The sequence below is a fragment of the Thunnus albacares genome, chromosome 9, assembly GCF_914725855.1.
Source record: "Thunnus albacares chromosome 9, fThuAlb1.1, whole genome shotgun sequence".
Lineage (NCBI taxonomy): Eukaryota > Metazoa > Chordata > Actinopteri > Scombriformes > Scombridae > Thunnus > Thunnus albacares.
Window position 1 is genome coordinate 11,381,282 of NC_058114.1, and position 26,395 is coordinate 11,407,676.

At 39.0% G+C, this 26,395-nt stretch overlaps 1 protein-coding gene across 2 annotated transcripts in view; it reads left to right on the plus strand.

Annotated features, from left to right (window-relative positions):
• fcho1 (FCH and mu domain containing endocytic adaptor 1) overlaps window positions 1-26,395 on the plus strand; it is a 62,280-nt gene that overhangs the window by 18,294 nt on the left and 17,591 nt on the right. For both annotated transcript variants that reach the window (XM_044362359.1, XM_044362360.1), the window contains exons 3-12: window positions 12,132-12,223; window positions 15,877-15,951; window positions 17,131-17,272; window positions 17,535-17,687; window positions 18,897-19,001; window positions 20,658-20,756; window positions 21,940-22,036; window positions 22,261-22,378; window positions 22,626-22,650; window positions 24,884-24,944. In XM_044362359.1, the coding sequence (XP_044218294.1) occupies window positions 12,132-12,223; window positions 15,877-15,951; window positions 17,131-17,272; window positions 17,535-17,687; window positions 18,897-19,001; window positions 20,658-20,756; window positions 21,940-22,036; window positions 22,261-22,378; window positions 22,626-22,650; window positions 24,884-24,944 (967 nt within the window). The remainder of the gene's footprint in view (window positions 1-12,131; window positions 12,224-15,876; window positions 15,952-17,130; window positions 17,273-17,534; window positions 17,688-18,896; window positions 19,002-20,657; window positions 20,757-21,939; window positions 22,037-22,260; window positions 22,379-22,625; window positions 22,651-24,883; window positions 24,945-26,395) is intronic.

Here is a 26,395-nt window from a genome sequence, read left to right on the forward strand (position 1 = left end):
AAATTAAATGTGTTCAGACATTTATTGGATAAAACAAAACATTTATTGACGCCACCTTGTGCTCCAGGATATTGTTTTGACATTTTTCACTGTTCTCTGGTATTTTATAGATCAAATGAATAATCAATAAATGAAGACAACAGTGGTCAGACTTTTAAATCGATAATGACAACCAGCTGTTTGTTGCAGCCCTATTTGTGGGTATACTAGCAGACAAGCACGTCTGCAGGCAGGGAGGCATGTGGAAAAGCAAAAAAAAAAGAAGAAGAAGGGAGCGATGTGGCAGAGAAGGAAGAAGACGGGGAGTAGTGCGGCAGAATATCAGCCGAGCACAACCGGCAATCAGAAAGAGGAGGTTGAAGAACTGCTGTGACTGAATTTTAGGATTTGCCACAGTGCCTGCGTCTGAAATGCAGGCAAAAAAAAAAGCTAAATTGGCTTGATAATTCCAGCTAATATTATGTGTAATTTGTGTCTCAGTGTATATACATAACTGTGTTTCCCACCCAGCCTGCTTTCAGACATAAATAGCTGTGTAAAACAAATCAACCCTTTAGTTAATTAGCCAGCATAGCCACAAGGGAACAAGACACACGCACAGAGGCTCGTCTTGTTTGGCTTAAGAACATTCGCAGCCGCTCACAAAGCCTCCTCATAGCTTGCTGTCCTTTCCCATTAACTATATGAGAGCTGTGCTCATGGCCCACAGGGGGAAGCCCATCAGCTATAATTAAGTACATCCTTAGTAAATTAAGGCACTGTTAAGCCGCCGGTAAAGAATTTATTTCGCTGTAAGGATTGGTGCTGCTTAGTTATTCTAGGAATTTATAATTTAATTTTTGGAAAAATGTTATGCACCGCAGTAGAATTTTCACCACGAGAGATTATCGAAAAGGTCACATCTGATCTTTAAACTGGTCTAGTTCGAGCATGCATAGCAGGCAAATTATCAGAGCTGGGGCCTCATGGACTTTAAAAACCCCCAGCGTCACTGTATGGCATTTAGTTTGGAGCCTTTTGTATTATATTATAATTGCACATATGAGAATGAGAACAGCAAAAACACTATATAAACTGAAATAATACATTAAAGGCTTCAGGTAGGTAAATCTAGTTTTATAACCCTCGTAATTTCAGAAGATATTAAGCTCAAATGGTGCATTTTCCAAAATATTTTTAATTAAATGACCACAAACTAACTGACACACAGCAAAAAGGGAAAAGTATCCCAGGATTCACGGTTGGTTTTCTGGAGCTCTTATAACGCTGCACTATTTAATTTGCCTTGAAATGTACCCGATGTGTTCTTAAAGGCAACAGGATTCATATACAATGCAAAGAGAGTTCAAACGAACAGGGTCAATAGTGGACCACAGCTCAGATTAGCCCTGGTAGCTCCCTAGTGGGAAATTACAGCTCTGGTTCTTGTAATGTTATACGTGTGTCATTATATACTTAATTCTCTTTTTGTGTTTAATTTGTCATAACCCTCTACTGTTTGATCACGCCCTTTTTTTTCTTTTCTTTTTAAGCAAACAAAGCTTTAAACCACAAAAAAAATGTAACTAATTCACTGTGCATTTGTCTGGTTTGCTTCACTGCAGACAAAAAACTTCATTGTGGTTGAGATTTGTAGCTGATAGAAATGACACTGCATCACTTTTTTTGATTTTCCAGCACATTATAAGGGTGACCTGCAGAAAAAAATCTTTTAATAATATTCCCGTCTCTTCTCAGAACAGCTTTTGTTTTCTCATTTCTTCCATAAAACAAGCTTGCTATGAGTCTGTATGTTATCCAGGAGGATTTGAATGAACTATTTCAATGTATTACAGTAAAGATCAGCAAGCTGCTGTGTTTCAGGGGTGTACAGTATACAGTATTGTCTTGTATCTTCGCTGCTTAGAAACGGCTCCTTCTTTGCCCGCAGATACAAGAGTGTGTGGACAGAAACGCACACAAACACCACCCAGCGGGATTTTATTACTGCCTGTTTTTCAGTTTAATGATGCCAGCGTTGCTGCCCTCCCATAACTTTGAGTCATGGGGTTTTCTCTCGGGGTCGAGAGCAGTGAAGACACACACACACACACACACACACACACACACTGTGAAACGCTTTCTCCTTTCCATGTTTCCCTGTCTCTTGCATCTGTCTCTTTTATCTTATTTCTCTCATTTTATCTATCCTCCCCTCCCCTCCTCTTCCTCCGCCTCCTTTCCTTGCTCTTGTTCTTTCATTCCTTGTGGACCTGTCCTGTGCCAAACCGGATTAAGAGCCAAGACAGATCGATATAAGAGTTACTATATTTGTGTTCATGTTCGGACGTGAAAAAGAGGTTCAGCAACTACTCTCAGCATGAAATAATTGTGAGCCTGATAGAGTGTAGCATGGGTTGAGGAGACAGTTATCAACAATAAGACATTTTGATAAATGTGAGGAATTAGCTTGTTTTTTTTCCAGGTATTTCCAGTATTTTATAGTTGCACCGACTCAGTTTTCACTGCAGTTGTAATTAGCAAAACTCTATCACAGAACACACAAAATGAAAAGTAAGTTTATCAGAGCATCAGAATATTGTATGTTTATCACTGAATTTTAATAATTGTTACATTTTATATATATATATATATATATATATATATATATAACCGTCATTATCACATAATGTGGTCAAACAGTAAACAGTTCTCATCAAAACTGTGTCTGTGCAGTTTTCATACATGAAAACATATACATAAAAAAGTGCAATTCATGCAGAAGTCAGAGTTTAAAATGACGCAGAGCAGGAAAAACTTTATTTGTTAATAATATTGTATTACTGTAAATATGGACAACATTCATGCAAAATGATTGTAACTCTACTTCACTGCTTCATTTACTTCATTTTATTGACCACAAAGTTTTATTCACAACATCAAACATCAGATATTTACATCACACATCTCATATTTAATCATCTAAAATACAGAAATCTAACATAATGCTGGAAAGCGAATGACATTAAACTACAAAAGAAGAGTGCATTTCTTTTTTTCTCATTTTCTTTCCCCTACTGTTATTACTGTCGTATTGCTGCTCACCAGGGTAATCTCATTAAAATAAGTAGAAATGCAAACCCATGTTGCATTGATTCAGTGATCTGTACACTTAGGACAAAGCATTAATATGAGACGAGAGCATGTGATTTAGTGTTTTTGCAGTCTTTATATTAGCACATCAAGTTGTGTTTTAAAGATAAGAAGTTAGTGAGTCAGTTTGGTTCTTCAGGCCCGGTCTGAGCTGCACTTCAGTCCACATCACTCATTACTGACCTCTGTTCTATTGTAGGCTGCTACTGTCAGGTATCAAGACGGCTCACTTAACCATGATGGATCGGCTGATAGCAGAACAATCTGATTTTTGTTGTGAATGCATTTTTTGAGACTGATGGTCTGTCAGGGCCTTGTGTAGCTTACAGTATGTGGCACTGAGAGAGAGAGAGAGAGAGAGAGAGGGTGAGAGAGAGAGGGAGAGAGAGAGTGTGCTTTGAGTTTTTCTTGATCTTGGCTGAGAGTGCGAGATCTCTCCGATATTAAAATGTGTCTTCAGACTGTCCTTGGCTTCTTGCTCAGGCTGTTGTCACACCTGCAGTGTGTTTTTCTGATTGCAGATATTAATCTTCAGTACTTTGCCAACACTTGTGCCCAATGAAAAAAAAAACAACCTATACATGTAAAATCTGAGATCTCGGCTCAATCCTATAATGTGTCTGATGTTACACATTGAGTTCACAATGTGTAAAATCCTGTAAGTCACTGGATTCGCTAAAAACAGACACTCCCGTCTAGTTATGTGATCGATAAACAATTACTCAATGGACTTTCCACGGAGTATCACATATCTATCCCAATACAAAATAATTATACTGTGACAGAGGACAAGTAAACCAGCCTATCCATCCTTACTGCTTCAACACAAAGCAATTAAAACATGTTAGACTTGCGGAGGTGAAATTTCCCGACCTACACAGCAAATTGGTTCGGAGCCATCAGCGATGACAGGCTGCTGTTGCTACCTGCTCCTGATGTTATTGACACCTCTCTGCTGTGGGACTGGTCATTCTGTTTAAACTGCCCAGTAAGCAGAAAAAGTTTCTGTGAGTCAGCTAAACTCGGAGCAGCACTGACAGAGCGGTCGGTCAGCTGGCTTGGATGGTTTGGTGAAACAGTGTCTGACACAGCGGTGGTAACTGCCTGATATATAATATTGTGTGGCGTACAAAACTGGTTCATATGCAATCTGTATTTGAAAGATATTTATTTACAGCTCGGCAGAACTGCTTCAAAATAAAGTAAATTCAATGAAAGAATGAAACCAATATAGCCTGAATATATCAAAATCAAGTCATATATACACATATATAACAAGAATGAAATGTAGAGCTGAAACAACTAGTTAATAAATCAATTAGTCGATTAATTGACAACTATTTTCCAGTTCCAGCTTCTTAAATTTGAATATTTCTCAGTTTATTTTAGTGTTTTATGACAATAAACTGAATATCTTTCGGTTTAGGACTTTTGGTTGAGACAAAACAAGACATTTAAGTTTCATCTTGAGCTGTGCGGAAACAGTGATTGACATTTGTAACCATTTTCTGGCATTTTATAGACCAAGCAACTAGTTGATTAATCAAGAAAAATGATCAACAGTTTACTTGATAATGAAAATAATCATTAGTTGGAGCTCTAGACATGTGTTCAAAACCAACAGCACAAATGTGTTTTTGCAGCCTTATATTTAACACACACCTGCAACATGCTGAAGGATGCATCATCTAATGTGTAGCATATGTGAACAGTCATCCAAACAATAGTGTCAAGAATCTATTCAGGACAAATATCCTCTTCATTGCAGGTAAGAGTGCAAGACAAGTCACTGAAGTTCAAATCTCAACACTCACCTGATCTCTAGACGCTATTTTTTTGATATGAGAAGAGTGTAAAGCTGAAGAAGCTGAATTCGAAACAGGAAATTTGCTGAAAAGACAAACAAACTTTGTATCTCATGCAGGAAATTCTCATGTCTGAACTTCTGAACTTCTAGATCTGAACTTCAACAACAGTCACCCAAACAATGGAGCGTGGATGTTTTTGACCGTAACACGCATGTCACAGTCTGACAGTTGTTAATAACAACAGTCGCTGGTTGACTTGATGTTGTTGTGTCTGCTGAGAACATGTTAGAGCTGCTGTGTTTTTCACCTTTTGTTCTGTTCTGCTCCGCTCGGTACCTTTTTTAATTTAGTTTAAAAGGACCATATTACAGAGCAGGAATGTCCTCAGACACTGGATCCCCCTCAGACAGACTGTAATGGCAGATTTGAACAATAGCCAGAACTAAAGACACAGCCAGTGAATGAAGCAGTGTATCAGAAAGCCTGAGCCAAGCTGAGCAACACCACAATTACTTTCCTGGTCACACATATGTTGAAATTGCAAAGAAAAAAAAAAACCCCAACAAAAAGGCAGAAGTCTAGAACAAGCAACTTGCTACACTGGGAACAGATGACGTTGCATGTTGCAGTGCAGATCTGCGATGACAAAGCGTTTTCTCATTGTCACTATTAATTATTTGAGTTTGTGATTCAATAAAGTCAGTTAAAGGGCATCAACACTCCAGTGAACCGATGTACTCGTGTACATGCACGCACGCCCTTCAAAATAACACTGAAAAACAGGTCGCACAGCTTGTCTTCAGTATCCTAGGTTTATTCCCCTAGGATGTAATAAAAGAGATGTTCAACCTGTTTGATAGTGATTAATTAAGTCATTTTGATATGTTAGTGCTTGCACCTCCTTTTGTGTGTGTTCTCACAGTTAGAATGTACATCCAGTCCTAACACACCCGAGTAGCTGCCCTAGTTTTTTTTTTAATCAATATTTGCATTTATGCCCTAAAATTGATTCAGGTTTTGGTTGATATCTCAGGATAAATTCGATGTCTCAAGCTCCCGTCATATTTTTTCCAGTGAAAATCAAAAGCAAAGACCGACAACAACAGCAGCCCGGTGAGAAGTGCATTCATCCAGTCAGGTGTAAGACGTGTTGATGTCTGAGTGAAGGAGGCAGCTGTCAATCATCTGTTTTCAGTCTATTCAAAAGCAAATGCTTATTGAGCCGTACCCTCCCACAACGAGCACAGAAATAACTGTTCTGTCGTTGGCTCAGATATAAGAGAGACAGGTTTTCTGATCTACAACTTTTTTTTTTTTTATTTTGATGGATTTTCTTTGTTTGTAGAAGTTCAGGATTCTGTTCAAATGGAGCTTATAGCCGAGAGTCCTCGTTGCCTCCGAGTCCCTCACTCAATCTGTTCTGTTGTGGTCGACAGCACAACTTAAACAATTAAGACAAACACTCAGAGGAAGATCTTATATTTGTTGTAGCGAGGCAGCTGTGAAGTGGGCCCTGCAGGACAGAATTTAGTTCAGCCCAGGTTTCCTCGCTGTCTGTAATTAGCTTCATACATGCCTGAGGGGGAGTCTGAGGATGCGTCTAATTAGAATCAAGTGAGAGCAGTTAGATAGGCCAAACTCTGGAGATACATAAAACACACACACAGTTTTCAAACAGGCACACACACACACACACACAGACGTGAAGCAATGATCAAAGTAGGAAAATGTGTCCAGTGGTTGAGGTGGTGTAAAATAAAGAAATATCTTGTGTTTCTGTTCTATTAGTTATCTAAAATAACAGCATAGACGTAAGGATTAGGTAGAAAAGTGAGCAAAAAAGCTTTCAAGCCTTGTTCTCTTTTACGAGTCCCTAGATAACCCAAGATAAATAGCATATCAGATAACAAAACACAGAACATACTAACTGTCTCATAACACAACAGCTGACTGACACTCACTCAAGCTCCAGTCAGCTGCTCGAAGCGGAGAAAGTAGTTTGCGTGATAATTATGTACAATGAGAAATTTCTGGGCTACTGCACAGGCCAGGAACAGTTTTCTAACTATTCACTAAGTGATTTTCATACAAATATTAAAAAAACGATGATTATCAAACAAATGAAAGAATTGGCTGCACCTGTAAACCTGCATCCACCAATGAAGGATGCTGAAAGAAGTGACCCTCGGCTGAACCTAACTGCTGACCCCTGCTAATATGTTTGTTCCAACTTTGTTGGGTCTTTCTGGTTTATTTTATGTTATGGAGTGTGAACACTGGGAAGTCACATACAAAACACTTTTATGTATCGAAATGTGCTTTGAGACCTGAGAGTGAAACAAGATCAGCTGCTCTTAAAGTCCATAAAGTTTAATGTCCCAGATCACCATTTACCACTTTGAGGAAAGCTTAAACCAGGACTTCTAAGCCTTCAACAGTGCAGTGTTGGTTGAAGATAAAATAATAATTCCCTTGCTACTTACAATCCCCCCCTTAACAAATTTGAGCAGATCCCCCACAGTTCGTAGTAAGTCTAAGTCTTCATGAGAAAGTTGGACCTATCTTGCCCCACAAAGATTTTACACCTCCTCATACACCCACCCCCCCCTCCTCCATTCTTCTCTTCTCCTCTCCCATCATTCCCTCTCATTGTCATGGTAATGAGCTCCATCGTGCGTAACCAAAATGGTCAAGTTAATTGATGAAAAAGAGATCAGCAAGAGGCGAGAGAAGAGGGGGTTTGCATACATCAGACGTGAAGGATTTCCATTCACCGAAGCCTCGAGGAATACATTATGGCACTTGAAGACACTTGAAGAAGACTGCGGCTCTCGTGTAAGGTGCTCGGCGATTGCTTGGCATGACTCAACATCTACAAGTATCAGTTCATGTCCGCTTGCACAATCAAGAAACTGCACCCTTAAACACGCACAAGTGTAGCTTCACATCAGTCACAGTGAAGAGGGGCTGTGCATTGTGTTGCACCTGCAGGTCTGAGACTGGTGTTGCCGAGTAATAAACAGTATTTGAGTTGGGCCGAGACACGATATTTTAATCCTAGAACTATAAACTGCTTAGTGACTGTTTTTAAAGGGTAACACTGTCTGTACTCTGTATTTTTATTATTGTCATTATAGGGATGCACGGATCTGACTTTTTCAGACCCGATACTGATACCTGGGCTTTGGGTATCAGCTGATGCTGAGTACTGATCTGATACCAGTCAAGTTAATACCAGTTAATCAATAAGCCATACGCCTCACTGTGTGGAAGAGACTGGGATCATTCTTTTATGTGTTAATTGTTAAGATCCAGCTGTTTGAGTCAGTATTGGACCGATATCAGTGTCGGTACATCTCTAATTGTCAATAAATCCCAGAATGAAAGCACTAAAACCAACAATAGGTTAGTCCATCCCTCAATACTTTCTGACTTTCATACTGTTTTTGCGGCTCTCAGCCCCGAGCCCATTCATTCCTACTGAACACATAAATCTTTTAATTCCAGTCACAAATGTGTCATAAAGTAAACAGCAGTAAACGTGTACACTTGTTGTGGACTATTTTCAGCCACGGATTTGGTGCATTAACAAGTATTTCTTGCAACAAGACAGTGTATGTGGGATAGATTCAAAATAAACGACAAATAAAACACAATGTTCGGTGTAACGTTGTGGCTCATTGATGGGTTTTTAAATCTTTTCCTTCCTTCCTTCCAGCCTTCTAACATAACATGGCATTATATTCATTTGGCAGATACTTTTGTCCACAGTGATTTGCATTGTTCCCCTATAAACATCAGGAGCAATTTGGAGTTGAGCATCTAGTTTAAGGACACTTGTAGACAGGAGGAGCTTGGGATTGAACCTGCAACCCTACGATTGATGTCAAACCCGCTCTACCGCCTGAGCTACACTGACCCACATGAACCCTGAAAAATGTATTTACCAGAAAACATAATTCTTCAGGAAACCGTCAGTGGCACCAACAGCTTTTGCTGTGAACTACACAGTGCAGGTCAAATAAAGCGAGGGAACGCAGGATATTGTAGTTGCCCTCCGAGCCTTCACTTCCGAGCGCTTTATTCATCAGTCCTCACTTGAAGAAATAATTTGAACGGGCTGTAGCTCTTCAGGAAATGTTTGCCACAGCACGACAGGACTGTTGCTGAGAGAGCTGTGGGTATTTCTCCAACAATGAGTCACTCCCTTGAAAGCTACTACAAAGCTGTGAAAGCTACGACACCACATCAGAAAACTGACTCTCAAAGATAAGGGAAGAATTCAAAGTGATGTAACAAAGATGCACCTTGTAGAGAGCAGGTCCTGGGAAAAAAAAAAATGCTGTTTTTCGAAGTGTCAGAGTTAGAAAAATTCGACAGTGGGATAAACTGTTACACCAGCAACAACATGTCATCAGATACACACTACTTCATGTCAGGTAATGACGGTTGAGTCATTTAATATGCTAAACATTTAAAACACTGCTGTTTATAAAGTTCTGGCATGTCGCTCAAAGCACTGTGTGCTCGTATTCGCTTTTTCAAATATTCAAGACTTCTTACTGACTGTTAATAGTTATCGAATATCATTTGCAAAACCATCTGAGGGCTGTAACAGTCTATCGTTGGCTGACGAGCTGTATTTGCATACAGCCGACAGACTAGCCCGCTAGCGGTGGTGGACAGGTGCTGTTGGGGAGACTGTGTGTTTCTAGGCTTAGACAAGCAGCTCACCTTTCTGTGGCGAGGGTAGGGTTTCAACAAAAGGCGCCTGCCAACTAGAGAGAGTAATGGTCACGTTTTGAATAGAGTAGACCCCTGCCAATAATCAACACAATACCACCTGCAGAAAACCCACCCCCCCCATTTCTAAAAGGCATTCAGCTATTGTATAACATTACCAAACCATATTCTTTGTTAAGAAATGGAGATTATAGGATTGAATGTGGATAAGATATAAAACGACTGATACTGTTTTAAGTTATATTCTGATTATACCTTTTATTTCAGTCTGCTGTAAATCAAATGATCTGCTGTTGTTTTAGGGTGATGTAACTTGCCTCAATACAGCTGCAATGCATACAGAGACGTATTTTCAAAATGATTTTATACTAATTTTTTTTTAAAAGTTATATTACAATGACAGAAATGTCATCTAGTTTCTATTTTTTCATTCATCTGTAGTGGTATCTAGCCATGCAGTTAAAGTCTTTATCTGCTGAAGTTTTGAGTTATAAGCCTGATACAACTTTAATTTGAAAAACTCAGCTCCAACATGATTCTCCAGAAACAATATCCTGGTTCGTCAGAGTAATTCACAACAGCTTTCATTGGAAATGTCCCATCATGTTTTTCTTTTGTGTTGTCAACTGACCCTTTTGAACACAGAATCTTGGACATTTGTCTCACAGGATGCAAATGTCACCCTAACCTTTTAATTTTTTGTTCAGCACATCCCTTGCTGTATTCAGGCCAGGTGCAGGATAAAGGAGATCAATGAAGGAAAAATGGAAATAATTCAAACAGGGTCAGAGGGTCTAAGGACAGAGGATGTTTTGTTACTGTACAGATTGTAAAACCCCATGATGCAAATTTGTGACTTATCATATTGGACTATACAAATAAAATTGACTTGATTTGACGTCAAACACTAGATTAAAGCTCCCAAAAGTTTATTGGACCGAGAAAATGTTTTTGTTGCATCCTACTGGGATAAACATTCAGTATGCAGATACCCTCATTTTTTTCTTACACTGTGGGAGGAAAAAAAAAAAGCCCAGTGAAAGACTTAAGCTGATGTCAGCAGTGATGCCTCAGCGGCAGAGCTTGCTGGTTGTTTTCTGTCAGGTCTTGCATGGATGAGCTGACACGTCATCAACCTGTCTGAGACGCCTGCTGCTGGCTGCTAAGGAGACCTTCCAAAAAAACAACCACTCTGTTTTCTCTCCCTGACCGCTGGGAGTCGAGCCCTCAGTCTGCACGTGTATATCTCTGCTTTGCATGCTCGCTGTGCAGGTAGTCAGTGAGTTAGTGTGTGTGTGTGTGTGTGTGTGTGTGTGTGTGTGTGTGTGGTTTTGGGTGACCCTTCTTTGGCATTCCAGCCATTCCCCTGGTACCTGAGAATTGGTCTGTTCTCCTCCGACAGGGTATTTTTAGGTCCTGGGAAGCAGCTGTCTCTGCACAGGCAGCTGGGCCGTCTGTCGACAGAAAAATGTGTCTCAAGAAAGGACACAGTCATTTTGTCATAATACTGCCTCAGTCTGGCACTTTGCTGGATTACTGAGACTTAAATTAAGCCAGGTGTAAGTTTGTGCTGTTGCGGCCATGAAGGGTGTGAGGTGATGTAGTCTCTGTTAAATCTGCTTTGCTGCAAGGTAGGGGACTCTTCAACAACAACCTGGCGCTGTGGTTTTGTCACGTTCTATTAAAACTGAGTCATTTTGGCCCTGAGGTTTGTGTGCTCGACAGATGAGCAGCAAAGGTGAGATAAGTTCCGGTGGAGAGCTGCAGCAGAGCTCAGAGCTCCATGTGCAAAATATTCAGCAGAATGTCAACAAGAAGCTGCCTCTCTTGGGTTTTGTCCCTCCAAATGTCATCACAGTCATTGTCTAAACCAAAAGTCACAAAATGCCAAATACTCTAAAGGTCAGAAGAGAAGAATAATTGGTGCTTCGGTTTCTCTGATGTCTGCCAAACCAACATTTAGACAGTGATGAGTGCCTGTTAATGTTTTGTATGTGATACCAAACCAACCAAGCATTTTGACATAACAATGACAGCCCACACAAACATTGAAAACCTTTTATATGAAACCACTTAAATCAAAGTGTGTTCTGTCTCTTACAGGGACAGGTGCTGACAACTAGTATCTATCAGTACAGAGATAACAGTCCTGAACAAAACGGGTACTTTTGTTAATAATAAGCAAATAATACTGATTTCTATTATCTGTTACTGGACCTGCAAATTGTTTCCAACTCTAAAAAGAATTTTCACTCTGCCCTGTTTGTTTGGGTTAACTTCCTTTATGTGACTGACAGTGTCAAATACCGGAGTGTCTTTTAAAGGAATATCAGTGCACAAACGTAGCCAGCTGACATCACTCTATAACTTCATCCTGCTGGTTCGCTGTTTTTCGTTTGGGTGCTAACAGACGGTATGTGTGCGTGTGTTTTATTTGTACCTTGGCAGGGGGAGAAGAATGCCGGCTTTGACGTGCTCTACCACAACATGAAGCATGGCCAGCTGGCAACCAAGGAGCTAGCCGAGTTTGTCCGTGAGAGGTAAGGTTTGTGTGTATTTGTGAATATCTGTGTGGGAGGTGACGCTAGTGATGGGACGGGTGGGGAGATTCTGCCAAGGTTGGGTAAAATGCTCAGAGATTATAAATGAACTGCTTTGGATTTCATCTCGGCCTGCATCTAACAAGGTGTTCATGATTTATGCACCAGATTGCAGAGACAACACTTAAACAAGTCTTTCTCTATCAAATTGCTTCAGTCGTCTCTTTCAGCTCTGACCTTTGACCCCTGTCCTCACTACTGTGTTACTTTTGAGGTGCACTGTCTCTCAAACACGTACAAGGCTGAATAGGTGGATTATCCCTGAGCTTTCAGCAGTACAGATGTTTATCTTTTTCCCTGTGTGTCAACTTCTTGGTTTAGATACTCAATAATCAGTTCCATTATCTCAAATGATCTTTCACTAAACTCTTCCTTCAGACAGAAATTCTCCAAACATAGCTTAGCAATCATAAGAAGGCACGCAGACCTGTCACACTTTGGCTTTTTCCACATGTTAAAGTGGTGCGCATAGAGTGATACTCAGCATTTAAAGAGGAAATTTCCAACCTCTGAGTTCAGAGCGCTCCACGTCAAACATTTAACATGGCTGACCGTGAGAAACTCGTATTCTGGCAAAATATCCAAGGATAAATGACGGAAAGGTTGTCACACATAATATTTTACATCAATTTAGTCAGTGAATTACACATAATAGCCTACCAAGCACCATTATTATCATGTCACGTTTTTGATAGCCGATAGACCAAATAAACAGTCTTTGTCATGTGAGTTTTATTCATTTAACACCATTCCAAACTACTGTGGATGCTGCCGTATTGAGTGATTTCAGAGTATCTGCTTCTCATTGAAGTTGGGGTGCAAGAATTGGCCTGAGTTTCCACAGTCAGAGCTGAGACTTTGAGAGCCATTTCATCATACTTTTTCAAGTAGGAGGTTGGACATTTTCAAGTTTTAAATTGTTTGGAGCAGAGTTTCAGTCTTCATCCTAAAAGCCTTTTCTCTTGAAACAATATGAGTGAAAAAATACAGTTTGAAAATATGAACAGTGAAGCATAAATCTAACCTCTGTCTTGCTTGTCCAAGTAAGCGAAGAATGAACGAAATTACATCTTACCTTCTCTCCTTCGCTAGCGCTACACTGCATTACAAGGAAAATGCTGCTCCTTTTATTTCCATGTCCTCTACATGGATCAACACGATATCATGTTTATATTTAAGACAAACTTTAAAATGAGTCAACTGGAAACGTTATGTCAGCGTTTTCAACCAACTCATTGAGCCAACGTTAGCCAAATTAGCTAGGTAGCTACAGCTAGTAAATAGATAACTAATAGTAGGCCTAAATAGATAGAAATGAAAAACCTGCTTTTGTCTGCGTCTGTCTGAAACCAAGGATCCATTGTTTTGAAAATTACTAGGAATTTTGCTGGTAAATCTGCCTCCATTATCATTGTAAATTGCATATATGCTGTGTGAGAACTGAAAGCTTGACAGGAGTAGCGACAGTCATCGAGGGGGGCGGTAAATTACCCAATTAAAAGTGTCTTCTCAAAGTGGGTAGTTTGTTATATTGAATACTTTGTCTACTAATTACTGATTAGCAGTGAGTAAATTGAGGGGAGTAATGAGGTTCCCACAGGAGTTTGTGCTCTCACAGCTGGAAGTTAGCACACACAGCGCTCTGTCGGACCAGCGATATAATCCTGACATTGATTCAGAGGGCCTGTGCACATTCCTCGCAGGGGGAAATTCACTTATCTGCTCGGACAGCAGCAGACAACAAATCAGCAGTCAGGAAATGAAATAGGGGCTCTGTGGGTAAAATAGTGTGTGATCCCTCAGGACCGGGAGGAGGCAATTGTGTTGATAAATTTCCTCCGTCTTTCACTGTCCCCGCTTCCCTGAGAGGTCATTCTGATATAAGAGACCGTATCAAACACACAAAGTACAGGAACAACTCGTAAACCACACTCTCAAGGTTTTCAGTTATTGTCTGTTATGTTCACCACCGTCGCTATGGTAGTTAATTGAATAAAAACATACTGCTTCATCTCTGTTAGTGAGGTCTAATGAGAGAAGATGTGCAGACTGTAAAACCCTTTTGATTTTGGGTCAAATATGAATAAAATTTACTCAACTTGATCTGACTTCAATCTGACCAGTGACATCAGCCTTTTAACTTTGCTGAAACAAGTAGTCAGTTTATCAATTAGTTGATAAATATTATTATGCTTAAAGAATATTTAGATAATAATAGTAATAAATAAATAATAGTATATTTAATAATTAATGAATTACTTTATAAAGTTAAAATCCCAAACATTTGCTGGTTCCAGCTTCACAAATGTGACAACTTTGGATATAAAGGGAGTGAAAGGCAACATTTCTATCTCAAGTGAAAATCACAAAATTTAGAATCAAAATCAAAAAGTTGTCAAAGATTTGATTGGGATAGAAATTTTTGGCATTTTTACCTGACAAAGACTGAATGAAGATTGAAAAATTGTCCTTGCAAATAAATTATATAGCCTTAAATTCATAAAGTCATTATGCAAATTGTAACTAATGTCTTAATAACTTTGTGATTGGAAGTGTGCAGGCATTACTTTTTTCATTGATACCTTTTGATATTTTTGACAAATTAAAAATTTTAAGACTTTGAGGTCAGGGTGAACTTTTGTTTGACATATTTTTGGCTAAATAGTTAGTTAACCTTAATTTATTCAGGGAAGTTTCACTGAGAGGCAGCCTGTCCTTTTGCAGGACCTGATCACATTCACACAGTTACACACGTTCACACCTTGAAGTTCCAGCATAAGCTCGCTTCTCTAACCTGAAGGCCACTATTACCACATTTGTATGAATAAATGAATACAAAACTGTTGAAAGTATAAGAAAGTTAAAACAAAACGTAGAAGAAATCTATGAAAATAAATATAAATTAACAATGAAAATAACTTCCAGCCATTGTTTGCTCTACTTTTGACCCAGTTTGAGCACAAACACAGATCAGCAGTATGTTTGTCTGTGTGTTTACGACTCTCGGTCCTCCTCGGTTGCAAGTTATTCTGTTCCCCCCCTCAGGATATTTGGATCAATGTTCCTTCCTGCTTTCTCTTCAGGGTCTACAGATGGTTATTAAAGTTTCATGCCCAGCCTTGTGAAACAAGTCCATTTATCATTTAAATGTGGCTTATTGCAACATTTACCCAACACTGATGAAAATAAATCTTTACCTCACTGGCTGTGGAGGTGGATGCCCAGTGTTCAGGCCAAAGTAAGCTCTAGATAGAGAACATAACGTATGAGGCCATTAGCAGTGGCAATTGGGTTGTGAGGAAGTACTATTGGAGTACATTATATTCACCAGTCCAAAGGCTATTTAGAATAATTTCCTTTTGAAAGAATGCACGAAACATTACTCTTCCTGTCGTGTTACTGGCAGTTCAGACTTTAGTAGAGAAACAAGAAAAAAAGAGTCGTACATCTTCTGTCCTCCTGCGCACACACATATATATAAAGTATATGGTAGTATAGTAGAAAGTACATAGGTTTGAAATTTATTTATGCATTATTTTCAGGTTTTAGGCTGCCCTAAATTAGAGTCATGTTTGTGTCTTTTGTTTTTCCAGGGCCGCCATTGAGGAGACTTACTCCAAATCAATGAGCAAACTGTCTAAGATGGCGAGCAATGGAAGTCCACAGGGGTGAGTAGCATCATATAAACACGGGACAGTACAGAAACTTCAACAACCCCTCCTCATTCCTCTCAGCGCCTTACGGTATAATTTACACTGTTGGAAGGTGTTTATTACTGCAGTTATAGATGTCATCGTCATACGGCTTCATATGAGATATGGATGAGTACCATCTGCATCACCAAATGTTACAGTTACTATATAGGAAATGCCTCTTTTAGTCTATACAGTATGATGGAATAAATGTGTCTTCTGTTAGATGTATCATATTTTTAAATTAGCATGTACATTTAATATGTACCTACTGTAGGAATACAAAAAGAAGGTAGTAAAGACTTCATTTTAAAACAAGAAATACTACTAAATAGTTAATTTGTTCCTGTTAGTGATGGCAGAACAAGCATGGACGAACACAGCTGGCTGGAATCTTTAATGGAAATTCAATTATTTTTTCTTTTATTTAATTTATTTTATTTTAATGTAATCCATTTTTTAAATTTAGTTTTTATTTTTATTTTATGTTTGAGTTATGGGGGCCAAACATCTTTACAATTGAATCCACAAGTCAACAAAGCGCAAATGTTTAAACATGTTTTAAATGTTTAGCCCAATAATTTAAACCATTTGTTGGAAGCGGTCTGTATTACCTTACAGCTATTAAAATGTTGTACACAGTTCCTTCTAATCAGGGATTTTCTGGAACGTTATGGAATATCTTGAGTTATAAATTATTTGAGAAGGTCAGAATGAGTCTCTTTATAGGAACAAGATTTCTTTATTTAGTTCAAACACCAATAAACTCTGGAACAGTTGAAAACATTCACCTCACTTATAAAACACAACTTTTAACTCTTTAAAATAACTTTTACCTATAAACTTTTACTATAGTTAGACCTCATATACAGAATTTGAATTTTATTGGTGTTTGATTAGTCTTTTTTTATCCTTTCTGTTATGTTTTTAATGTTTAATGTGTAATATTGTGCTTTGTGAAGCACATTGTATTGCATCTTTTTGTATGAAATGTGCTTTATAAATAGTTTTTATTATTATTATTGTTATTGTAAGTCAGTACATTTAACTGTATATATTTCAGCCGTTTACCTACATTGTAAAACTGTGTGTCGCTCATACCAGACTGTTTAAACTTATAGCTTTTGTAAACCATTTTCCACTTTCATCTCTCAGGACGTTTGCTCCCATGTGGGACGTGTTCAGGGTGTCTTCAGACAAACTGGCCCTCTGCCATCTTGAGCTGATGAGGAAGATGAATGACCTCATCCGAGACATCAACAAGTACGGAGACGAGCAGGTCAAAATTCACCGCAAGGTACGTATGACAAGACATGCGGCAGATTATTGTGTCTGTGTGCGTCTCAGTGTAGATACGTATATATTTTCTGCATCGAGCCTCTGTCATCCTGATCTAATTATCTCACAGAAAATCCAGTTACCGTCTTCTCCCCTCATGGTAATTGCTGCATTTGCCCTAAAGTATCAAGTACAATGATGATCTGTACTGTATGTCCATGTGCCTGTGTGTGTGTGTGTGTGTGTGTGTGTGTGTGTGTGTGTATGTGTGTGTCACCCAGACAAAGGAGGAGATGGCGGGGACAGTGGAGGCGGTGCAGGCACTGCAGGTTCAGAGTGGTCACCTTCAGAAGTCCAAAGAGGGTTACCACACCAAGTGTTTGGAGCTGGACCGGCTCAGGAAGGAGGGAGCTCCGCAGAAGGAACTGGAGAAAGTTAGCCCCTTCTTTTTCTATTTTCAAGGTTTTTTTTATAGGATAGTTTTTGTTTTTTTTACAGAACTGAAGAACAGATGCTTTGTCACATGAAATAAAATGAATTTGGGTGGCGTTCACTCAAATTGGGGAAAAAAGCAAACTCTTTTCTCACTTACTTCAAGTGGTATCTAACCGTGTGGTTAGTTTGTTTTTTTATTGGTTCTGCTTTTAGGTTTTCTGCTTTCACCCCAATACAGTGGAGGTGAATGTAATTTTGTTTGTGAGGCTCACAGCATTGAAAAATTACACTTAAAAAATTCAACAGTATCATTTTTCTCCAAACAATGTCACGGTTCCTCTGGATAGTCAACAAACTTAACTGTGAACAGCTTTCATTGGAACTACTTTCTGCTGAATACGTAGCCTGTTTGAAAACTTTTGACGGCATTTTTGTTTTATTTATTTGGTATTTTTGTGTAAACTGAAACTTAAAAAAAAAAACACTGCTGATTTTAGAAGAGCTATGAATCATTGTTGAGCCAGATAAATCCTTTATTTACATTACAACCTACATAATGTTGGCCCCAAGTGTACGTGAGCCAAGCTGCATTTTTTTGCTGGTTTTAATTTGACTTTGGGTGACTATGAAATTATTCTTTTTAATATATCAGCTATGTGTTCTCCTCTCCTTATGATCAGCATGTCACATCCTGAGAAAAACCTAGTGATTTAGATTTGTATTGATAAAGTGACAGTGTTGAGTTTTAAAACAAATACTTTCTCCTTTTATATATTTATGTCACAAGGTTGTAAAGTTCAGAATATATAATTGAGCTAAAAGGGAATAATTGAAGTAAATTTCTATTTAAAGTATGGTAGACTGATTGATGTGTTGTGTGGATATGATATAAGCTCAGGCACGTCGTGTTATTATTGTATACTTTGCAACCCAAAATGCATCATACACTGGTTTCTCGTGGTAATAATTGGCTTGGTAATAATTAAAAACAACATTTTCTAAGTGCTCTGCTCTTAGACATCCACTCTGTGAACTAATTGTTGCTCCTGTTCTCAAGGTACAAGGTGAATAGTGAATGGAGTAATTGTAATTACGTGGTAGAAATCATTCCCATTCACTAACGGAGCTATTCATTTTTATTTCAGGTTTGTGAATGAGTGTCAGTATCTAAAGGCCGTTATTTTCCTTTTCCTTCTCTTTTTCACTAGGCGGAGCTGAAGTCCAAGAAAGCAGCTGAGTCATTTGCGTTGTGCATCGAGAAGTACAACCGTGTGGGAGGAGAGTTTGAGCAAAAGATGAGCGAGTCTGCTCAGGTCAGCTCTGACTCCAGCTGGGCCGAGGGCCATTTTATTACTTTTATCTGCCTCTCCCACTTTCTGATGTGGTGTTCTCTGTATTTTTTTTTTTTTTTGTCTTTCTCTCCCTGACTCACTCTATCTGTAACCTCTCAACATCTTACTCTCTCATTTATTATCCTACATCATACCTTCCCCAAAAATGAAAACCTCAACCTTTGACTCCTAAACACCCACCCGCTCACGCACACACACACACACACACACACACACACACACACACACACACACACATCCTGCACCCCGCTCATTACCTTTAATCACGGCCTCCACACTTCCATGGTTACTGCTGCTGTTTCCATGGAAATCTTCAACAAACCCCAATGAGTGCATCTGTATTTTACATTTGAAATGATGACTGGAATCCTTGTGACCAATTATCTCTTGTAATAGCTCCGAGGGGGGAAAGTCTGGTCGTAATTATGCGCGGCTCTGCGGTACCTGGAAGGAAAACGTGTGTCAAAAGATTTAAGAAGAGCTGAAGGAAGAACCAAATAGCAGATCAATAAATAAAAGATTAAGGTGTCTTTTTTTTTTTTTTTACCCCACATAAAATTAGAGAAGATCACAAGAAATTCTCAAACAGCCTGTTTCAGGAAGAAAGGTTTCCACGTACAGATATTTCCAGATGTAAAAGTTGCAGTAAAACCTTGAGCAGCGGGACTGGGCAGGTGGGAATGAAGTGTTCCTCGGAGGGCTGACAGAGGTTGCAAAGAGAGCAGAGAGTGTTTTATGTTCTCTCTCCCTGCAGATTTTGCCAAGTTAATTGGAGAAAAGAATCTGGCGAAACTTAGCTCACTTGTCTAACAAAAAGCCAATGCCACTATATCAAGACAATTTGCCTGAACCAGACAGCGACAAATTAGCTGGCTGAATAAAGAGCAGGATCAAACTTAAATGCTAAATCCTTTCAAATTATCACTGCTTTAACGACCTGGCAAGCCGGTGCCTCCTCTACTGGCTGACTGCCTCTTTGTAGCTGCTCTTGAATCCTCAGATCTGCTTTAGAGGCTATTTTCGCTTTATTGCATTTATGTGGAGTTTTAAGTTTCTGTTTTATTGGATTCTGGTTGATTCTCTGGATCCTAAAACTGATATTTGCATGCAGATGCAGTAAACTGAGAAGAAAACACATACAGCACCAACAAAAAAATCACACAAAACTAGACTATCCGATCTTTATAGACATACAGACATATCCCATATATCACCAGGCCTAACATCATATTCAGATAATTAGAAACAAACAAGACATAAAAAAGGAATACAATATCCTAATTCTGATAAACAAATTAATTGCATTATTATGTAGGAAACTGGAGAGCCCTTCAGCATAATTACAGGATAAGTTGCATTTCTTTGCTGCCTAGTAAAAACCTTCCAAAATGTATTATTTCAGCGGCAAAATATGAAGCAGCAGCTGTGTTTTTTTTTTTGTTCAGTGGGTTTTGAAAGGATTTGATTAGTACAGAAGGTCAGAAAGATGTCAGCCCACAGAGAAAGATAAATGAACCACCAGAGTTTTTAATTTTTTACACGGTAACGCAGTCTGTTTTGTTCACCGTGGCGTGTGTGTGTGTGTGTGTGTGTGTGTGTGCATGTTCGTGTGTGCAGAAGTTTCAGGAAATCGAGGAGAACCACCTGCGGCAGATGAAACAGCTGATCAAAGGTTACTCCCACTCCATAGAAGATACCCACGTTCAAGTTGGACAGGTATGTTGGAGCCGAAAGTAAATCTTGCTTTGATGACTCACTTTGCATTAGGAGGGAAGATAATTTATCCTAACAAAACAAGAGTTTTTTTCTTCCAATGTTCTGTTGTTTTCATCTTTTTATAACATAAGTGTGTGTTTTCCATTTGATTTGTCAGTTGTTGTGCATATTGTGTTTAAGTTTTATTTGATGAACTTTATTGTATAGTGGATGCAATGCACTTTAATACAATTTTGGACCCAGCTCTGCTCTCTTGACTATGTGCTCCGATGACCCTCTTACATTACTTTTGTAGCAGTAAGATTATATTAATTCTAGGGTGAGTCTTTCTCTATATCTTCATGCTAAAATCGACTGTAAATCCACATTTTAAAGCTGATGTTTAAAAAAATTTCTTCCTTTCTTCCTGGGGGGGCATTCCCCCGGACGTTTGCACCCCTGATTAAAGTATCTAAGATTATTAATGGAGTCACCCTCTGCACATACACAGGACCTTGATATAGAACTGATCAAGTGTCTTGAACCATTATAACACTTTAAGCTGTCTTTGTTTAGTGTGATTACTTGGCACAACAATAGCACCTTGGTCACATGATCAAGTTACTACTTGTTTATGATCCTGTGTGTGTGTAATGTGTTCTCAGGTCTCTCTTGCAAAAGAGATCTTGATCTCAGTGAGACTTCCTGAATAAATAAAGCTTAACTTACTAACTTTTGCATGATTGATGATGTTTGGTAACAGAGAAGTGCCTCCCGCCCACTGCTTGCAGATATTTGAAATTCAAGTGAAATGGTTTAAAAGTTTTTACCATGTCTGATCATTATCAGGGGGATTTCAATTTAAAAGTTACCATAAGCATCCACCAGGGCTCCAGCGTATACTGAGGTTAATGGATGTTATGTACAACTCATCACCTCATGAGTGGCACTATAATTAATGACGTAACAGTGCACCACAGGTCAAAACAAGTTATTTGTCATATTCAAAGATAAATGTGTCATCACATCCTTTTAGACTCAACTACAACTCTGGAAAAAATATAAAACATAATATTTTACAATAAAAAGTTATCACTTTAGAGTTTTAATAACACAAAGAATCATTTTCATGGCACCTTTCTGATATTACATGCTTTAATTGTTTTATAGGACCCATTAATCATTCTGTTCTGCTCTGCTGCAGGTGCACGAGGAATTCAAGCAGAATGTGGAAAACATCGGCATCGATAACCTCATCCAGAAGTTTGCAGAGCTGAAGGGCACCGGCAAAGACAGGCCAGGTACAGCGAACTCACCGGGATGAAATTTGGTGTCTTTCCAGAGGAAGAGAAATTAAAAAAAAAATAAACACACAACTTCAGCAGCTTACATAACAATTAAAATATGAAAACACAGACACTGTAAACAGCATTGTGGAGGCGGTATAATTCATAGTGACAAAAGTAGTGTGTGTTTGTGTGTTTTGGACATTTCTTACTTTTCTCAAACTGACTGTTGTCTGCAGCTCTGGTTGGATTTGAAGAGTACATGACAGCTTTGGCACCTGAAGCTGGGAAGAAGAGTCGCACAAAAGCCTTCAGGATCCCCGGCCTGGGCAAGAGGGACAAGGAGCCAGACTCTACGTGAGTACACACACACACACACACACACACACTTACATTCATCTCCTTAAGACTTATCCTAACCTTAACCATGACCACCACATGCCTAACCTTAACATAACCCTAAACTAACCTAACCTAACCCTAACTAACCCCTCCCCATAAGGGAGGCAAGTCCTCACAACCTTCTTTGCTACTGGCTTCAGTCTGTGTTATTATTGAATAATGAAAACAAATCAATTCCTGTATGTTTTTTTATTTTTTGCAGAGATTCAGCTGTGACTGAAGCACCGGTGAGTGTTTTTACATTATTCACACCCAACATTCTTCATTATTCACACCCAACCACTGCAGCTCGAAAAACCATTGACTCAATATTCAGTCCTGTCTGACTCCTAAAGCCCCAGTTATCCCTGCTGACGACTGTGATTAGGAGCACTTCTCTACTATGAGAAGTGTGTGTGTGTGTGTGTGTGTGTGTGTGTGTGTGTGTGTTGGGGGGAATCATGTGTGAGTGTGTGTGTTTGTTTGTGCATTGACAGAAGGTGAGTGGAAGTTATGAGTGTGTGATAATGACGTGACTGAGGGTGTGGAGTTTCCCAGGTTATTCTGGTACTTCTAAGAAGAGGTTTCTGAGATAATCCAGCTGTCAGAGTGGAAGTGCGTAACTGCACGAGAGTGTGTGTGTGTATGTGTTTGTGCCTGCCTGTGTGTAAGTTGGTGTGAGAGAGAGAGAGAGAGAGAGAGAGTGTGTGTGTGCTTCTGTGTGAAAGGGCTTTGGATGCTGCCAGAAAACTATCTAACGAGAAAGCAAACAGAGCTACTGGTTTATACTTTCAAAGGCATTAAGGTTCACGCTGTTTGCCAGAACCTTCATACTGGTGGAGGTCACTTTAAAACACGTTGCATAAAACAGACATTAAAACAGTCGGTTTGCCTTCCAGATAGAGAGTTATAATAGTAGCTATTAACAGGACCAAAGTCTGTAAATGTTGCATCAATACTGGTTTTTATTTTATATTTATAAAATGTCACAGTGAACTAATTACAACAATGTTCCTCCAAAATATATCCGGTTATGTTGAGGAGACCTTTGAGTGTACTTGGACTCAATTAAGCCAGAGGTGTGAAATTTCACAACAAGTGAGATGTTACTTACTTGCACATCCAGTAGATACGAGACAACGTTGTCATCCTATTAAGAGTCTTGTTTGTAGCTGCCTGATGAATGTAGAGCAAGTCTCCATCTGTCCCTGAGAAAAATATCTGTCTGGTAGTTAACTGTCTTTCTGCTTTGTGCTGCAGCTTGATTTTTTTCATTTGATTTATTTAGTTTTCTTAAATATCTATTTATTTATTAGTCTTTAACTGTAGATGGACAAATACTTACTATATAAGGACACATGGACATTTTATTGATTTAAGAGTCCCAGTCAGTATGAGCTTTCAAGACACTAGGCAGCAGCAACAACAACCAAGGTGATCACATGACAAATCGTAATGCACAGATCCTCAAAATTAAGTTAAAAAATAGAACATTTGAAAGAAATGCCCTATTATGATGGATACAGGCGTCCTGTTATGCTGGAATCATGTTTAATGAGAACAGTGAGGCTGAACCAAACATAAAAAATGAGGTAAAAGTGGTTTAATAGAGTTTCAGAGTTGGTGATAATTCTCTGTTGCTTTGTCACTAAGCGTGTGACAATCATGCAACATCTATTAGCATAAAATCAGTCCGTGCAGAAATAAGAAAAAGATCATTTATTTCAGCATTAAATCTATACATGGGTAACTGTAGTGAAGCAACTGCAGCAGTCGCACTAATCTTATTAATGTGACTTTTATAGTCTGATCACACCATGATGTATTAACTACACCGGTCGGAGTAGTAAATCACAGTTTCTTTCACTTAGATTTGTGGAGGCAGAACACGTGGCGTTCAGGAAAAAAAAAAATCTCAATGGCAGCAGTAATACTTCTCATTTCAACCTGACTTATTGAGATCTGATTACAGGAATCATATCCAATGAAATATCATCTTTGTGTGTCCACACATGGGCTAAAAATATCTGCTGCTGAGCTGGTTGGATCATGTCTGTCCTTTCTCATGTCTTGTTTTGAAGGGTTTGTAGATAAAGTATGTGAGAAAAACACAGCTGATATGCTGAAGTGCTTTCAATTAAATATTGAAAGCACACTTGTAGCTTTAGCCCGCACCTTAGTTTGAGCTGTAGGTAATAACAATGTTAATGTACAACAGTTGTTGTAGCTACTCACTGACTCACACTCACGCCAAAGAGTGTTTAACATTCGTAGGATCCATTTATTCACACACACTCCAATAGAAAGCACTCAGTGGTGCATGCAGGCAGTGAGCACTTCTGTGAGTCGAAAATGTGGCTGAAGTGCCATTTGTTTCCATCTTGCTGACCCAGCTGTTGTCTGCCTCCCTCTCTTTCTCGTGTGTGCGTGTGTGTGTGTGTGTGTGTGTGTGTGTGTGTGCATATGTTCCCATTCATATAGAATTCACCCCTGGAAGTAGACGATGAAGGATTTGTCATCCGAGCTGACAGCACCCAGAATGATATCCTTTCTCTGCTCACACATGCTCAGCCTGGACACGTCACCATGCATTGATATTACAACTCTAACTTTTCATTCTTTGATTATATTCATTTATGATATTTTTTAAAGGTGAGTTAAGTTGCTGTAAACAGGTGTTTTGTTTGCCGTGTCAAAGGAAAAAGGAAAAGAATGAAAAGGTTAAAGGAAAAACTGGGAGATAAGTGTTTAAAGGTGCAGTTACATTATGTTTCCGTTCAACAACATTTCCCAGCACTCGAACGACTGCAGACTAATAACTTCTCTGCGTACATAATCAGTGCAGCAGTGTTTTTATTGGCCCAACGAGCGTATCTGCCTGGTAAAAAGGTGAATAAAGGTGATCTGTGAATCCGTTGGAAGCTGGCTGAAGATCGAACCAAAACAGGAAACGCACACTTGACTTTGTCCATTGGATGCACTTCAATAGAAGTAGATAGATTCTCCAAGTCTCTGAGATTCTACCGGAGGGAATTTTACATCATTTTTCCAAAAGATCTTCCTTCTGTTGGTGTTTTGATGATGGTCGTGAGGAGCACTGTCGATCCACAGTCTCCCAGTCTGTTCAGCTGAGTTGAGATCTGGTGACAAATGATCCAGTAGCTGATTAGGTACAAGAGTGCCAGAAGAAGCTTTTGTTTGTTTTTTAATTAAAGTAAGAAATTACTGGAGGTAGGCAACTGCGTAAGAAAAACCGTAAACAACAAGAAAGGAGTGCAACAATCAATAAAGTGCTGACATTTTCTTAAATATCAAGTACGTCTTTAGACTATAAAACATCAGCAAATGTCCATCGTTGGTGGCATAAATGTTCTACAAATGCTAATTCAGCCTGACAAACAGTAAAGAGCCAAAAATATTCAATTATATTAAACCTCTCTCTACATTTCTGAACATTTGGTATTTTTACTTTATTAATAATTAAAACCGTCTGGTCTGGATCTGGTTAATTGCCTTCTGATTGACTAATTGATTAAATGAGTATCTGAGCGAACACAAACATGTGAAGCGCACCGTCTACTGAATGAAAACAGGTCGGAGTTAGAGGCTCGGCACAACTCAAAAAAACAACAGCCGGAGCCTTCTCTAAATTGATTGCATCACTTCGTCTGGTGGACTCAAAGATCACACAAACTTGAGTCTCTCACACGGCAGAGACAGTTTGCACCTAATTAAACCTCATGAGGCTGAATAAGACTCAAAGGCCTTTAACTGAGGTGAAAACGTTTCAAATGAAGTCTAATCAGAAGGTCAGAGGTGAGGGGCGAGGCTTATCCAATTTGTTAACACAAACGGCTCCATTCATGGCCTCATTAACTGGATAGCCAGCCAATTATTTAGATCTCCATCCTATTAGTTAACACAAACGACTAAATGCATCCTCTTCATTAAATACAGGCGAGGTAAAGTCATGCCGAGCTGCGTACACAAGCA